General features: G+C 33.8%; 1 protein-coding gene across 10 annotated transcripts in view; it reads right to left on the reverse strand.

Annotated features, from left to right (window-relative positions):
* WAC (WW domain containing adaptor with coiled-coil) overlaps nt 1–18,286 on the reverse strand; it is a 69,268-nt gene that overhangs the window by 16,362 nt on the left and 34,620 nt on the right. For 9 of the 10 annotated variants that reach the window (XM_079106909.1, XM_079106916.1, XM_079106913.1 and 6 more), the window contains 4 exons: nt 16,484–16,590; nt 9,335–9,450; nt 8,629–8,741; nt 3,869–4,177 (listed from right to left, as the gene is read on the reverse strand). In XM_079106909.1, coding sequence (XP_078963035.1) covers nt 3,869–4,177; nt 8,629–8,741; nt 9,335–9,450; nt 16,484–16,590 — 645 coding nt within the window. The remainder of the gene's footprint in view (nt 1–3,868; nt 4,178–8,628; nt 8,742–9,334; nt 9,451–16,483; nt 16,591–18,286) is intronic. The other variant, XM_079106908.1, reaches the window with a different exon arrangement.

The raw sequence follows: 18,286 nt of genomic DNA on the forward strand, positions 1-18,286 counted from the left end.
AAGCAATTGACAGCTAAAGTTGGTCCACGTGAGCAGTAAATAACCTTTTATGTCAGCTCTAAGACTACTGCTGCCTTAATGCATTACTGAGGTCTTAGGGTTTATTCACATTTTAGTTAGTCTACAGATACCATAAAAACACAAAGGGGAATTTTATTCCAAAGGAATGACACCTTATCTGAATACATGACTAATTTCTCTTCCCTCTCCCACTGAGAAATAAGCATGTTAATGATCTGATTATTTAGATATGCTAATTCTGAAAGCTTGACTGAGGACAGAGTCTGCTTTTGTGACTACTTTCTTTACAAACTTATCTCTTAATAAATTATAATTCTAAATTACTAAGCTTTTCTGACACTGGCATTTGGCCACAGTGAAGAAAAAGAACCCACATCCCCTTTTTGCCATTTCACTAATCTAGAAGGTACCATGGAGTTAAAGCCCGTTTACAAGGGTTATTGAGGTACCAACTTATAAAAATCAGTTTCATATTTTTAAGTGTAGTTAACAGTTACTTTGCTGTATGATTGTCCAATAAAATGTCTCACCAAGAACTGCTCAAATGTCATCTAGATAGATACAGACTTAAATGGGGGCACCTGTCCTTTTGTTTCGCCTTAAGACCAGGACTGTTTTCTAAGTGTTTCACAGCTTCTACCCCTCAAGCAAGCACAAACCTTGAGCTTATCTTGGGTTCATTCTCCAAATGACAGAATGATATTAAACAGAACTAAATCTATTGCTAGGATTCTTTAATTAGATACACAATGCACTTACTCCAAATACATTTTTTTTTTTTAAACTATACCAATACAGGTGTTCCTCCAACCCCACAATACCTTCATTAACAGTTTTATAGGTGTTTATCCATCTGCAACAAGTAGTGCTTATTAGTTGTCAAGAAGCAAATAAGAAAAGATCGGGCTCTTGTATTATATTTAATACAGCAAACTACAAGTAACATCCTTAGATACTAATACTTAATCATATTATTATCACTTAAGACCACCAACAACCTTATTTGAACCATCAACTTTAGAGGAAATTATGCAATTGTGTGATTTTTCTTTTCTTTTTTTTTTTTTGGTTTTTCTACAGTGCTGGAGATTGAACCCATAGTTTCACTCATGTTAGGCAACTATTCCACCACTGAGCTAAACCCCCAATCCTAAATTATGTTTAAGGAAAATCATGATGTTGACAAAGAGTCAACAGGAAGTTTAATTTAAATAACATGGATTCTCAATTAAGAAACAAATACATTTAAAATTAACAGACACTTCACAAATGTAAACTAACTGAAGGATAATCTGAAAAGATCAAAACTATCATAATAAATTTAAGAAAGTTAATATTGTCTTCAATTAACATGCAGGGAAAAACACTGGGTAACTTCAAAGGTAAGTGTGTTTCTTCCTATAAACTTAAAATTACTATAAATTTTAATCACGTTAGTTTATCAGGGATGGTGCTAAAAGCATGGAGGAAGAGGGTAGAAGGTAACAAAGTATAAAATGCCCTAAAACAATGTCAAAACCTAAAAAAAGGATATTTCATTGAAAAAACTAAATTTAAAAGTGCTATTTTAGAAAAAAGCACAAAGCATTTGGGAAATTGGGAGAAATTAAGTGACACAAAAATTAGAATGACATCAGAGCTGGGTCCTGAAGAAACAGTATTGAGTTCAACATGTTATGAATGAAAAAAAAAATTATGTGTGTGTACCCAATTTGGCAACATTCAAAACATGAATGAACATGCTCTAAGAAATACAAAAGTTCACAACGACAAATGAATCCAAGAGTGCAATGGTTAGAGATCAAGATAGTAAGAGACTGCAACCAAAGTGGTTCAGTACTTGCTATAATCTTAGTAAGATTACTTTTAGCTAAGAGGAAATAATTAGAAAGTTTAAAGCAAGGAAATGGCATAATCCAATTTAAATTTTGTAACAATGCCACTTGAAGGACAGACTGAGACAAAAACAAAGTAGTAAGAAAATCATTCAACCTGAGTTTCAAAAATGCTGGAGGGAATTAACAGCAGACAGGACATACCCAATGAGATATATAGATAGTCCAAGATACGTGAAAGGATGGGTAGAAGTATTAAGTGAGAAAGGTGAAGAACAAGGAAAGTTTGTGGGACAGTGCTGTCAAGTATTAAGAAACTAAAAATAAATTGTGGGAAGAGGGAGAAATTTTTGAACACTGTATCTGAGGAAATACAACAAATACTAAGATCTTATAGAAAGGAGTAGCTAAATTAGTGTGAAGTGGAACTAAAGGTTTGGGTGTCAAGAAAGTCATGAAGAAAAAGAGGACATCTTAAGCAAGAAAAAGGACAAAACAGGAAAAAAGGTGACTGATACTAATATAAGAAGTGGGAAGTGAAAATAATTGGGAAAATAATTAGGAAAATAAGGAGAGTATCACAAAAGCCAAAGAGAAAAATTCAAAAAAGAGAACTAAACAGTGTTAAATATGCAAAGGTGAAATGAGATAAGGACTTCTCCAAGGTCATGAGATTTTGTTTTGATACAGTGTCATGCTATGTTTAGCCCAGGCTAGTCTTGAACACCTGGGCTGAAGTGACCCTTTCACTAGTCTCCCCAGTAACTGGGAGGATGCCACTGAACCCAGCTTGTTGTTTTTTTGTTTGTTTTTTTTTTTTTTAAACAAAACAAATTTTTCTGTGACCAAATAAAGTTATAGTAACTAAAAAACTAAAACATTCTTCGGAAATTAATGAATTCAGATTTCCTCTCAAGAATTTTCTTTGCAAATTTTTTCAACAACAGGGTAAATCTGATGTGTATGGAGGGAATTTGGTGCAAATCAACTTTAAGGAGTTTTATAGTATTTGGAACAAGCACTAATCTGTTTGATGTATTTTTCAACTGTATGATAAAAGTGTATGATTTAGTACATCTAACAAAACTGCCACAGTAACAAGGGATATTCAAATAATATGCACGAAAAGGGAGGGAAAACAAGAAGTAATAGAAACCCTTCATTAACAAATTAAGTCAACATGAAGGAATGGATCAAGCAATAGATCTGACTTAAAGAAACATCATCTCAACCTAAATCCACCAAGCATGGAAAAGTTCCTCAACACTTAAACAGTATGTTATTGGGTCTACTCACAATTTGTTTCTTCACTGCCTTTTAATTTCCTTAGATTCTTAAAACATATACTATGAAGTTCAAGTTTGGAATTGTGAAAGGTCTATGCAAAAAACACATCACTCTGCTTCTTCTGTAGTGTGTCATCTCCCAAGCAGCTGTCATCAATTTTGCAGACTTTTTTGAACATGCTAATCTTATTAACACTGAGTCTTATAAACACAATTTGGGTTACAATGTTTACTTCTACTCTTCAAACTTAAGAAGTGTTAACATCTGAATCAGAGCTTATTTTGTGGACCTCACAACTTAAGTTTTCTAATTGACATATTGAAACCAGTAACTGCATGTTATACAGAAATGCTTCAAAAATGTTTCTATTCACAAATTTTTAATCAAGAAAAATTCATACAATTTCTAAACTATACTAACAAGAATATAAAAAATTTAAAATATCAAGTATAAAGGGACAGTCATTTGACTTTGATAAGCTGTTTAAACCATTGCTAAACATTACAAATTAAGGACTTGACCTCAAAAGCAAAAAAAAAAACAGTTTTGAGTCTGGATATTATAAAAGAAAAGGCTAAATATGACTAACTCTAGACCTAAATCTATGAAGTAACATTATAAAAGACTTAAAAGAATTTATAATTGAGTCTTATTTAAGCCAAAGGAAATAATGTAAATATCAGAAACTAGAGTTTAACGTGCAGCATCTAGTAATAATGGCATACCTTTTCTTTCTGTTTTCTGTGCAGGGACAGAAGATGTGGGTGTAGGCAGTTTTGATAAAGTAGATGCTCCATTAGCATCAAATGATTTCTTTGGCTGGTGATCAGACTGTAGAGAAAATGGACTAGAAGGAACAGTGCTTGGGGTAGCAGTTGGATGAACCACTGGTTTGATGGGGTGCTGTACTGGCGTAGAACTACTGTGAGTCTCTGCTCTTGGCAGTCTGTAGTCTCTGTCATTGTGTCTGCTTGTCTGAGACAAAATATTCTGTGGGAGCAAACTACTGGCATCACTGGAATGCTTGTCTTCCACTTTAGTTCACAGTTCGAAAAAAGATGTTGGAATGACAGAAGGGGGAAGAAAAAAGATTACGTTAGAATCCTGTCTTTAACACCAGCTAATTTAGCAACATACTTGTACTTTATCTTTGTATAAAACTGCAAGCCCAGTTAAGTGTCTGCAGTTTTACCACTGTCATGTAAATATTCAAATACTGGAAGAGGAGTTTAACCTGACTATAAATATGAATCTATACTCAGATTTCAAGTGGGCTAATTTCTTAGGATTCCTAGAGCCACACTGTAGTTCAAACAAAACACTTGGGAAAAAAAAAAATGCATGGAGTTATAACATTTTACTCAAATAAAAAAATTCTAATGTTTTAAAAATAAAAAGTAAATAAATGTTCCATTCTTTTAAAATACGGATCAAAGATTCTAATAAATGACTGAATTATCCACAGTGATCCAACCTCAAAGAAATATTAGATTATTATTAGCTTGATATTTTTTTTAAATACTAAAGTAGTGGGCTCTAAAGTAACTTATGCAAGGGCTTAAATGCCATCACTTTCAAGATGTTTGAACTTATCATGATATGTGCATTAAGTAAACCAATATTTTTAATAATGCTGACAATAATAAAAATGATACATGCTCTCTGAAAACAAGTCCTGTATCTGCAGCATGAACAAAATCTACTTATCAACAAAGTAAAAACATCTTTCAATGTAAAGGCACTGTAAACACCAAAGTGAAGTACTAATTTTAACTATCAACAATTTAAATCTAGCACTATGCTTCCACAAAACACCACAAAGGAAAGAGAATTTCAAAAATCACATTAACCACATTTATTACTAATTGAAAAATCTCTAACCTAAACAATATTCCAATCTACATAACCAAAAAATTAAAGCAACCTAGAAGTACAAACCCTAAGATTCAGACATATGACAGGTAATAACAATTTTACCCAATGATGTCCTCTCCACTGAATACCGTATATTTCTGAATTCATGTTCCTAATTCTAAAGACTCCAACAGCAAAGAAGTGCTCTCAAACTAAAAGTCATTTTAAAGTTATCAGCTATATCCCAACAAAAATAATTTCAATCATATCAAAACACAAGGTCTTTTGACAATGAGTATATAAAACTCAGGGTCAAAAGTTACATGATATACTATGCTACCTTAGAAAAATGAACAAAAAATAGACTGACTACCATCAAAATAAATGTACTCAGATGAAAACTAATGATGATATTTCAAATTAAAAGAAAAAAGGACAGTAGCACTATAGGAACTGAGAAAATACAGATGCAAAAGCTTTGTATTACAACTCTAGAGAGAACACTATTAGATGATTATTTGCACATAACCCCTCCCTAGGACATTTTTGCATTGTCATGATTGGAAGGGAGGTATGCAGCTGGCACCTGATAGGTATGATGCTCAACAATCTACAACACAGGACCAGCCATACACAACAAAGGAACACCTGATCCAAAATATCACTAGTGCTATGACAAAGCCCAATTAAAGTTTCTTTAAACTTAAAGTGAACACCCCCATCAGACGGATTAGAAAAAGATCCAGTAACAGTTAATATAAAATTAAAAATTTTATCCAAGTAATTCTTAATACCAAGTTGTGAAGAACATGTGAAAATCTTTCCAATCCTACCCTTCTCATTTATTTTATCAATCATTAGAAACAAACTTTAAGCCTTACTTTACCTGGAACACTAATATGCTGGACACAAGAAAACTGCAAACGTGTTTTGGAAGGCAATATTATACAGTATTAACTGGTTTTTATACTACCACTTTTACAGCTCAGCTGACCCATTAAAAAGAAAGTGTGAAACAAAACTACATTTGAACACAGCCACTGTCCCACTACCCATCATTTGCATATCTAGGAATTCAGCTTCAGGTAAGAGGGGGCAAATATAGAAACAATCTTGTTTACAGCAGAAAAAGGTTAAAACCTACCCACATATTCTTGAATGGGAGTTATTTATAAAGGTACATCCAAACACTGGAATATAAGGTAGGCAATAAAACAGATGTAGAATTATAAACTGACATGGAAATAAAGCTCTAAAATAGTATTAAACAAAGAACAGATGAAAACCAGTAATAGATAATCTCATTTTTGGCGTAAAATACACACATGCAATTTCTACATACATTTATATATGTTCGCAGAAAGTCTACGTTTCAAAATCATCCTGGGTCATAGGATTTAAAAAACTTGACTTCACTTCCAATTTCTTAATAAACATGCCTTAATTTTTGAAATTATGAATAAAAAAATTTAAAATTGAACACTGAAAGAAAAAAGCTGTATACACATGTTATGACTGAACACACACACAAATTGCCACTCCCATCAATTTTCCTAAATCAGATCTTTAATTCTCCCCTTTCCTTACTCTCTAATCCCAGGGAAGAATGACTTAAATGAGAAGCTATTTTGGAGAAAACATACCAGGCATAAGAGGCTCTGATGTTTTTCCTCTTTGGGAAATCTCAGAAACATCACCAGCCTAAGTGGAGACAACTGGCCCAATTAAATGCTGCCCAATCCCAGGACCTACTCTTAGCATGAACACAACACTGCATCCCTCAACCTGTATTTTTCTTTACTGTAGATTATTTTTACACTCATCTGTCATACTTCCTCTATGGTTCCCCTTCCTCTACTTGCTCAGGGGGCCCCTAAGATGGGTGTTACTTATTTACTTCAACAACTTTGTTTCATTTTTAATTGCCCAAAGTCACAGTTACTTAACAAGTAAGATGTGACTAGAACCCAAGTCTTCTCAAAATACAATATACTTTTTTTCCTACTTTCAGTATTTGATATCACTGCTTTCTGTAATAAATTTACAAAGACTGCAGCACTCCAGTCATGAAAATTCATTTACTGGTTCATCTGAAATAAATTTTCCCCTCAAAAATTCAATATCCCTTGGTGAGACCAAATACACCCCCTACTTTTGAGTTTTGAGTTATAGAAAGAGTATTCAAATTCTTAAAACTAAGATTCCCAGAACACACCATCTTTCTTCTCAGAAATCTCAACATTTGGGGAAGTCACAGGAATAAAACCTTTAGTTAAATATTAAATTCAAAGAATGCATTAAAAACAATTATATGGCGATACCAAAAAACTGTCCCACTTGAACAAAATTTGGCCTCAAAAGAACATTAAAAATAAGCCCATAGTTTGATTTACAAATGAAGAGCAATTTAGAACAAAATTTTCTAGAATAGTTTTCTAGTAAACACTTCAATCATTTTGTGGAAACTCAGGACAGAGTTATACTATAATCCTTGACTTATGAAGGGTGTTACATCCCAATAAACCAACTGAAAGTTGGAAATATAAGTTGAAAATACACTTGATAACAAACCTGAAAATCAGATATTAACCTTACTCAGTACACTTATATTAGCCTACAGTTGGGCAAAAACCACTTAACTGTTTTATAATGTGTTGAAGTGCACATGAGATTTATTTAACACTGTACTGAAAATGAAAAACAATGGTTGTATGGATAGGCTTCCCAGTACTGCAAAGTTAAGAAATCCTAAGTTAGGGAACATTTATGTGCAGAAAAATAGTTTCCCACCAAAAACATAAAAAGTTAATGGACACTTGGTTTTGCTTTCTATATGTTGCTAGGATTCAATTATTTGAGATAAACTCAACCAAGGGGAGAGGGGTTGTTAATAGTTTGGACATGAGGTGTCCCCTGAAAACTCATGTTAGACAACTCAGAAATGTTACGAGGTGAAACAATTAGATTATGAGAGCTGTAACCTAATCGATGGATCATTCCATTTGATGGATTAATCATTTAAAATGACCACTGCACTGTGTGATAACTACTGGCAGGTGGAACATGGCTAGGAGGCAGGTCCCTGGCTTTGCAATTTATATCTTGACCCTGGTACCTCAAAAATCCCTTTTTGCTTCCTGGCTCTGAAGAGCTGAGGCGCTTTCGCCACCATGCCCTTGGTCCTGAGCAATGGATTCAGCTGGTTATGGACTGAAACTGCAAAGCTGCGAGCCAAAATAAAAAATTTCCCCCCATCTAACTTAGTCTTCATCAACTTTTTGAAAAGCTAACACAGGGGTCACCACCTGGGTTTTTTGTTTGTTTGTTTGTTTTTTAAATAAAAAATCTAAAACATAATATCCTATTGTTTACCAATTCAAAGGTACTATAGCCATTATTAGTTGTGGAAAATATATTCATGTACTATTCTACTATGGGTTCTCTGTCTTTGTTCGCTATTCAGGAAATAAGGTGGTAGAGGTTGAGGAGAAAGAGTCAACATAAAAGAAATCATGTACATGTTCCTATTTATCTTAATTTACAAATGTAGATGACAACACATATAAACTTGTAAAGTAAACAAACAACAGGGATGAATTACCCTGTTTCAAAGAAAAAAATTAATACTTACTTCCACTGGCAAACCCACTAGTAGCTGTTGCTTGCATCACCTCTCTTCTGTAATCCCTATCTTTGGGGAAGCTATTAACTGCCACCTTATTTGCTTCTTTTTGTCTCTGTTCTCTAAAAATAAAAAATAAACTCATAAAAATCACATTGAGGGCTTGAGTGTGCATAATAACTGTTCTAGCCAAATGCTCAACAAAACGGGAAATAAAAAAAGCAAAGAACTGAATATGGCCTAAAATTTAACTGGAGTAAAATGGGATGGAGCAAACAGAATACTCAAATGTTTCTCTGATGGCAAAATTATTCCAATTTTTCATACTATCAACCCTAAAACCAAAACTCTACAAGTTCAACATAAGGTCAAGGAAAGTACTAGGATATAAAAAAAAAAAAGCCTATTAAAATTATAAGATGCATTCATGCAGATTAATAATATAAGTACTTTATTAAATATACTCATTGCTCCCAAGGGCCCTCACAGGAATGGACTCCCGGGTCTTCTAGATTTTTTTCTTTCTTTTCTTTTTCTTTTCTTTTTTTTTTTTTAAAGAAAAGAGAAAGTATAGAAAACAATGACAATGGACCAATCACTGAAATTAAGAAGGGGAATGACACTATAAGGAAACTAAAATTAGAATGTTAAATGATATAAGATGTTAAACTATAGAATTAGGAATATTATTTAATTTTTATATTAAAACAAATACCTTTCAAGCCATTCTTTTGGTTTTTCCCATTGTGAAACTTCTGTTCGACAATTGTAGTAATATTTTTTCCCAGACGAGCTAATGTGCTCAGACCAGTCATCTGCAGAATCATAAGGCTTAAAAATACATTTTTTAAATTAGAAAATGTTAATCACTTGATATGAAATATCAAGATGTCAAAGGTTTTCAAAGCATACATGAGAAGATTTACTTGTAACCTGATCAGGAATCTAATTATCTGTATATGTATTTTAGAAAAGTTAGTCTATGAGAAAATCTTCAAACATAAGGAAACCCTATAAAGGATCAAAAGTAAACATTAATAAATATTAGTTGATTAGGCACAGGAAGAAAAATGTGAAATCAAAAACATCTTAACTTTAGAAAGCATTATACAAAAATTTCCCCGTATCATAATTTTAGCTGCTAAAATCCAGTAATGGGTGCAGAACCCATTCTCAACTGATGATGGCATGAGATCTGCAATTCTAAACAGAAGCAATCATATACAGTACAGAACAGCCTGCCTGTATTTATTGTTACTTAATGAAAAAGGGAACCAAAATTACAAAAATATTAAATACAAACACAATTAAAAGCTATAAACTTGGTTCACCTTCAAAATCCATGGGTCAACTAGAACCATGTCTAACATAATACGTAAGACCAGCAGTTATCACTCATTTTCCCATGACTATAACTAAAACCGGTCCTTGAAATATTCTCAGACATAGTTCTCTCACAGGTATTTTACAGGTAATATAAAATCAGAAAAATCTGAAAGATTCAATTTCCAGGAACTGAGCTCCAAAAATATTTAAGTGCCTAAGGGGTCAGGAAATCTGGCAAAATCTCATGTATTCTTCTAGTTGAATTTATTTTCAGACGTCTGAGATAAAAATTAAATAATATTATACTATGATAACATATTCTCAGTTCACCACTCACAGAACACAATTTTAAAATCTGAGGAAATAAACTCATTTACTGCCTTGCCTCCACCTAGCTATAATTTTACCAACTGGAAAACAAGCTCAGAGAAATCAGGAGTTATCCATAGGTCACAACACTGATGTGAGAAAGCCTCAAACACTTTGATTTCAAAATTGATACCGCCACCCCCAACTAAATCAACATCAATTCTGGAAAAACCCACATAATTTTGTGGACAACTGGAAAAAAAGGTTTCAGATTCAGCTATATGTTTATACTCTCAGGTGTGTATTTCAAAATGAGGAGATACTGAACATCAACCCTGTGCCTCCAGACCTCTAAAGAAAGGTGGTAGAGAGTTAATTCTTGATCCCCAGCTTCCAGAAGTACACTACAACCAAGTTTCAGGAAGCCAATCACAAAAGGCCGAATTCAGAAATTCTTCTCCATCACCTATATTTAAGTGATACAAAATGATCCCTTTTGTAAGTATTATCAGGTAGACTTGGTTTGCTTGCCAAGTGGTTCTGTGGGGTTACTGAACTTGGTTAGAGGCAGAATGAGATTTGAGACTAGCAAGAGAATACAGCAGTATTTTCTACACCAGCATTCTTCAAAGTCACAGTCTGCCAACTGTCCCTGTCCTAAAGGAGATAGAGTTTGCACAAGAATATTTAAACTGCTTCTTCGATCAAGTCTTGTTTTAAGAGGGAGGGGTTCATTTCAATTAAATAATCAACAGTTCATTTATATTCACGCACAATCTCAAGGACAATTTTAAAAAATTCACATCAGCGGGCATGCCTGGCTCAGGAGGCTGAGGCAGGAGAATCAAAGCCAGCCGCAGAAACTTAGGCCCTAAGCAACGCATCAAGACTCTTGTCTCTAAAAAAAAAAATACTAAGAAGGGTTGGAGATGTAGCTCATTGGTTAAGTGCCCCTGAACTCAATCCCTAGTACCAAAAAAGTTCACAAAAAAGAACCTTGAAGAGCACTGGTCTACTATATTACTGTCAAATCCTATAGTAGTTTTGCCTAACAAAACATTTATCATTTATCAGGGTACTGCATTATAATCAGAGACTAAATAACTACCTCATTTGTACCCCATTTCCATACTCAAACAGGTTAAAGAAAGAGAATGCTCCAAGTAATGGGTAATATTAAAAAATACTGATGTGCATGCAGTGGTAGGTTTCAAACTTCTTGATTTTACAAATAAAGAATTCTAACACTGAGAACTAAAAAGGCCTGAACACGAAGTTTCCTAAATTAGACTTGAGATGGTAGCCAATATAAGCATTCTCTAAGTATCATCCAGGAAACCCTGCGGAACCCTGAGATCTTTCACAAGACTGAAAGTATTTTCAAAACATTACCAAAATGATTCTAATTGTCTTCTACAGTTAGGCATTAAATAAGATGTTCAATGTCTATTTTTTTGTTTCAGAAAAGTTACTTTTCATAAAAATGTACACGCTACATTTAATGGGTTTAATTTAACATATATTAAATATATAATATTATGGGGGGTACATAGGTGAACCCAGGGGCACTCTGAGCCACTTTCCAGTCCATTTTTACATTTTATTTAGAGAGAGGGTCTCGCTGAGTTGCTCAGGGCCTCCCTAAGTTGCTGAGGCTGGCTTCAAACTTGCAATCCTCCTGCCTCAGCCTCCCAAGCCACTGGGTTTATGATATTTTAAATGAATTGTTTTCTTAGTATGTTTTGATTTTTAATGTGGTAAATATTGTGATGAGCGAACAAATAAATTTCTTGGGGGAAAAAATCTGAGAATGGATGCTCTTCAAAAATGGAAAAAAAAAAAAAAAAGGCACTAAACCAAAGTACATGTCATATCTCTCCTTAAATTCAAAATATCTTTTATAGCTCTTAAGTGAATACAGCTTCTCTCTTCTTAAAAAAAAAGAATCTCCCTTTCTACTCTCCTAAATTCATACTACCACTTCTCTAAAATTATGGAAGATGGACAAGTTAATCTTAGAATTATATTCTGAACTGATCATTAAATAATATTAAAGGTGGCTGGGTGCAGAGGCACACACCTATTAATCCCAGTGGCTTGGGAGACTGAGGCAGGAGGATAATAATAATAATAGTTAATATTAAAGGTGGTATTTCCTTTAACAATTTCATAAAGTTGTAAGAATTCTCTGATAAATGTCTTAATAATTCCAGGTCAGATTGGTTAGGACAGTAGATCTCAGGAGCTCAAACTTAAAAAATCTGAAATACATATAGGATACTTAGTTAACAACAAGAGGGACTGGAATATGAATACAAAGCTGCAGTTCCCACAACTTTAAACTAGCAGAGGATATTTAGAAAAGTTTCATGACAGTGTTTTTAAGTAGAAACATTTTTTTCTAACTGAAGAAATTCAGAACTCTTTTAAAAAATAAATCAAATAAGCATCATGAATCTAAAACAGATTACTTGTCTAAGCCTGTCAAGATTCTAATTGAAAAGAGGCATTCAACAAGCTTTTCCTCGAGATTTGTCCTAAGCCAGGCTCTACTCTTAGACATAAATGTTCACAATAGCAGTGAGCAAGGACTTGAATGTAAATATCTTTATCAAATAATGGAAGATTTTTATCTTGACTTTCAACAGTTAACTTCATAAAAAAGAAAAACTCAGCCACATGAACAAGTCTGTGTAAGTAACTAAATAATACTGCTAATGATTTTCAACTATTATTATTGATTCAAAGTTTGAAGCCTTCAGAGAGAAAAGAACAGTGGGATGGCATCAAATTACAAGGTTCAGCACCGCAAAGCAGAGGAAACAATTAAGAATGTGAAGACAAAATCTATAGAACAGAAGAAAATCTTTCTCGATACTCTTTGACAGATTATATCCAGAAAATAAAAACAACACCCCCCCAAAATCACCATTCAATTAATAAATAGGCAAATGAACAGACACTTCTCAAAATAGCCAACAAACATGCAAAAACATATTCAACATTTTTATCAATCAGGGACGACAAATCAAAAACTATACCAAGATTTCATCTCAAACCAGTTAGAACAGCAGCCATGAAGAATACAAACAATAAGCTGGAGAGGATGGAGAAAAAGGAACACTACGCTGTTGGCAAGATTGTAAATTAATACAACCACTATGGAAACCAGCATGGAGGTGCCTCAAAAAACTAGAAATGGAACTACCATATGACCCGGCCATACCATTCCTTGGTATTTATACTAAAGAATCAAGGTCAGCATAGTATAGTGATATATGCATAACCATGTTTATAGCAGCACAATTCACAACAGCCAAACTATGGTACCAGTCTAGGTGCCTATTAATGGATAAAACAATAAAATATGGTACACATACACAACAGAGTTACACCCAGTCATAAAGAATAAAACTATGTCATCTGCAGGAAAATGTATGGAACTTAAGAACATTATGTAAAGTGAAATAAGTCACTCGGGGAAGTCAAAGGTCGTATGCTTTTCTCTCATACGTAGAAGCTAGAGAGGAGAAAAACATGTGTATGGGGAAGAATCTATGAAAATGAAAGGGAGACCAGCGGAGTAGAGGAAAGGGACCCTGGGGAGAGAGGAGGAGAGGGAAGGGTGGGGGGAAATATTGGTCAAATTATATTGTTTCAATGGGTATATGTATTAATACATAACAATAAATCCCATCATTATGTATAACACACCCATAAATATATGAAAAAAAAGATGGGTAAGCACGTTATTCCTTCGTTTTTTCAAGTATTGGATAAAAGGTAATTTTTATGTTTACTAGTCACTCAAAAACTGAATCTTTAGAACAAAAAAAAATATAAGTTGACAAGTAATCCTCAGAAATGTTCAAAAGCTAACTTCTCAGTTAAGATGAAACAATTTGTAAACACTGTTCTTGTCATGCCCACTGGATACATTAATGCCAAAAAACAAACAAGAAAAACCTATTACACTAAAGTTAATTATATACCTACAGATGAAATCTAAAGAAAGGGAAACACTGTCTGAAAACACAAAACATTCCTTCCATTCTGGTAATGGCTTTCAGTTTCCACTCACAATGAAATTCCCTGGCATCCAAGTGATTTGATCTTTCAAACTTAAACTGATGCCCATTATTTATCCTTTCTGATTTCACCAATAACCCAAATAAGAAAAATGTTTTCCCTCAATAAGCGGTTTTTGTTTTGATTGTTAAAAAAAAAAAAAAAAAGCACACTCTGCATGAGCTGCCACTGATAACAGCAAATTACCACATCTAAATTTTAAGTGATAAATAGGACTGTAGGTTAATGTTTGTAAATTAATGGGCCATTTTTCATAAAAACAGGAAATACTCTTAAAATCCTTGAGCCTGCAGCTCACTAAACATGACTCAATCTCAAGTAGTTTGAGGATACACCAATGAAAGTTTATAAAGCTGTTCTCTCAGACTTGATCTCACCCTTCTATTTTGTCTGCTCTGTGAGGGGTAAGGATGGAAAAATGCAAAATATACTTCTATTTAGTCAGATGACTTGCTGTTACACGTACTGCAAGATGACTGAAAGGCAGGAGGAAACTCTAGCATCAACAGTAGCTTCCAGTTTTTAGTTCCACACTATCCTACCTGCAGAACCTGTCTCACTGTACCCTTGGAAGTACTAACATTAGCTCTTCTGGGATACTCTAAGATATTAGATTTTGATAACCTCAATTTTTTCCTACTCTTCATGGCCCTAAGGGAATATAATTACAGGTAACCCCAGGGTTCCTTTTTTGACTCTGAGTCCTTGTTACCTGCATTATCTGATTAACCAACTCCATATACTAAATTCTCAGAGTCAAAATGACTAGCATTTCTTTTTTCTTAATTGAATCCTAAAACAAAAGTATACAGGCATATATTTATCCAACTATTATCCTTAATATTTTCCCAATTTTCTGTGAAAATGTACTATTCCATACTGCTTCAACAAGCAGCAAAACAGTAAAACCAAAATTCTTTCAACACCATTTAAAGTATGATTATGGGCAAAATATCCAAGGCAAAATTTGTTGACAGCCTTTCTTCTAACTGTTGTTTCTTTCCTATAATGTACGTTCCACATCGACACATACTGGGATTATTTTAAAACTTGCAAATCAGATGTTACTTTACCTTTCACTAGCTCTCCACTGCCTTTGTATATAGTTCATATTCACTGGTAAGATACACCATTTTTTACAATCTGGCCTTATCTCTGTAATCAAACTTCTGTCATTTTCCCACAAAATCCTTGCAGTTCTCCAAACATCCTATTACGTACCGCAAATCTTTGTCTTTCTAAGTGTTAGACTCTGTAGACTATATAAAGTCGTTCAACTGGCTAAGTTATATTTAACATGCCAGCAAGCATTACTTGTATCTTCCTAATTCAAGGGAGTCCTGTCTTGAGTGCTCTCCAAAGCAACCTTAACATGCACTGCATTGTTTACTTTTCTGTCTCCACTACAGGTCTAGAAGATCCTTTACAACGGGCTACATTATCAAAGTTCTTTGTCTATCATCTAACATATGCCTAGTAAATTGAAATCTTACTTATCTTCTATCAAATGAGTATATCAGAAATTCATTTGAGTCTATGACACCAAAAATTCAAAAGGAGTAACAGTGACCATGTTCCTAAAGACCTTTGCAAATATTTGAAATTCTTTATGGGTTTCATGTCCCTGAAAACAGGAACCTTTTATCCCTGGAGTCTGATAAAGAGTATTTAATACCTGATAGTAATAAATACATGCTATAAGAAATTTACAAATTATGGAAAGGAAGCAATCTTAAGTTAATCCACTTTATTAACTGGAAGTTTTGGTCTGAAGTTCTGTGTATTTCAGATAATACAAAGGCAAAATTTTGTTTTGTATAGAAATACTCATAAAATTAGTACAGATAAATACATTAGAAAAAGGTCAATTTTCTTGGGAGGCTGAGGCAAAAGGATCACAAGTTCAAAGCCAGCCTGAGCAACTTAGGGAGGCCCTAAGCAACTCATTTAGACCCTGTCTCTAAGTAAAATACCAAAAAGGACTGGGGATGTGCCTCAGTGGGTAAGTACCCAAGTTCAATCCTCGGTACCAATAAGAAGGTCAACTTTGATTATAACATTTTTAAAAATCAAAAAACATTAGACCTAAGATGACCAGCTGTGGAATTTATTTTAACTTTGGAATTAACATAATACTTACTGCATCTGAAGTTTTGCTTGGATTATTGCTTGGGTTAGAAGAATGTGAATTTGAACTATGAAGAGCACTGTGGTTGTGTGAATTTTCTTGTGGAGAGTAACTGGTCCCTTAAAAAATAAAAAACAGAGAATTAGAATTGTATTTCATCTGGTTTTTACCATATCACAGATCATTTAATATCTTGTTATCAACACTTCATATGACCATCAGGAATACAGATAATATTACTTTTTATATCATAAATTTATTACCCCCTATGAAAGTGCACTAAGAATCATTACATGGCTGATAACATGGAACAATGATGTTTACAATTAGATGAACAAAATCTATACCACTGCTAGCAAGTTAGATTTTTTTAAAAGAAAAATTTATTGAAAAACAATGTACACAGAAATTCACAAAAAAATTCAACTGACAAAGTTTTTACAATCATATTATCACTGCTTTTACAATCATATTTTAATTTCTTAAATAATTCTAACTTACTCACTAATAGTATTGCCAACTGAAAAGTTTGAACCTGTCCTTCAAGGAAGGGACCCTCTTTCAAGATGGTAAAGATGACATCAAGTGTCTACTCCTAACAGGACCAACTCCACTTAACAACTGCTTCAGATAAACATGTTGAATCTTATGAATAATCCACACATCTCAACGTCTACCAAGGATGATAATGTTCTCTAATATTTAAGGAAAAACCAATGTATAAAAATCCAAACTTGCAAAAACTTGTTAATCAATGATACAGAACTGAAAGTTGGGGGAAATCACAATAGGTAAGACTAGAATTATTTCAATCAACAGAAAAAACTAAATGGATGAAAGGAAAGGTGAACTGAGACAGATGATGACAACTCTAAGGTTTTAGGTACGCAAGATGAAATAGCAGATCTATATAAGACTAGAACTCAGGAGAAAAAAAGGGCATACTTAGCTTCCCAAGTCTTTTCCATTAGAGGTCAAAAGACAACCAACTGCCTTACAAGTAATAAACACAAGCAAGAGAAATGGCATTGGCCACAATTTAATCCTGAATAAGGGTGCTCTTTATAAGAGAAGCCGCAAGCAGATTCAAATACTCAACAAAGCTACTGATGTCATAAAAGACAAAATGAGAATTGGTTACCTAAGGACAATGTAAGTGACAGAATAGAGGAAATTTCTCACGGAGCTTGATGGAGAGAGACTGATTTCTTTATCTACATATGTAAAACACCCTAAAACCCCTTTTCAATATATTAGGCAATTAATGCTTTAAGAATAAACATGAATCAGTCAAAAATAAGCTCAAGTGTACAAAAAAGTTAACAAAACAGATATAAGACTACTACCCTTTCAAAGGCCTGCTTGCACAGAAGGCCCTTGGCAGGCATATGTGGAACAGAATTTCAGGGAAGTTTAACTTTTCACTGTACCTAAGCTGTTTGTGCCTAAAATAGTCTGTTAAATATCTGCCTTACCAAGGGAATTCTGAAGTGTTGTGTGTTAAGCAGAGGGTACCTACAAACTAGCCAAATCCAATTTTTAAAATAGAAAACATTTAGTATCATCACAATCTGCTACTGAAAGAAATGGAGTGCATCCTTTGTCTTAGATTATCAGGAGATAATCTCTTTGGAAGCCTGCATCTAGATTCCTCCACTTTGCCCCCATATGCCTTTTCCCTTTGCACTTTTTAACTGTAATTAATATAAGCCACAGTCATGACAATGACTACTGATTGGATCCAGTGAATCTTTAGACAATCACTGAACACAGGGTGTTAGGATCCCCAAGGCTCAGTAACAAAGAAAAATTATT

Source organism: Sciurus vulgaris (genome assembly GCF_902686455.1).
Source record: "Sciurus vulgaris genome assembly, chromosome: 12".
Lineage (NCBI taxonomy): Eukaryota > Metazoa > Chordata > Mammalia > Rodentia > Sciuridae > Sciurus > Sciurus vulgaris.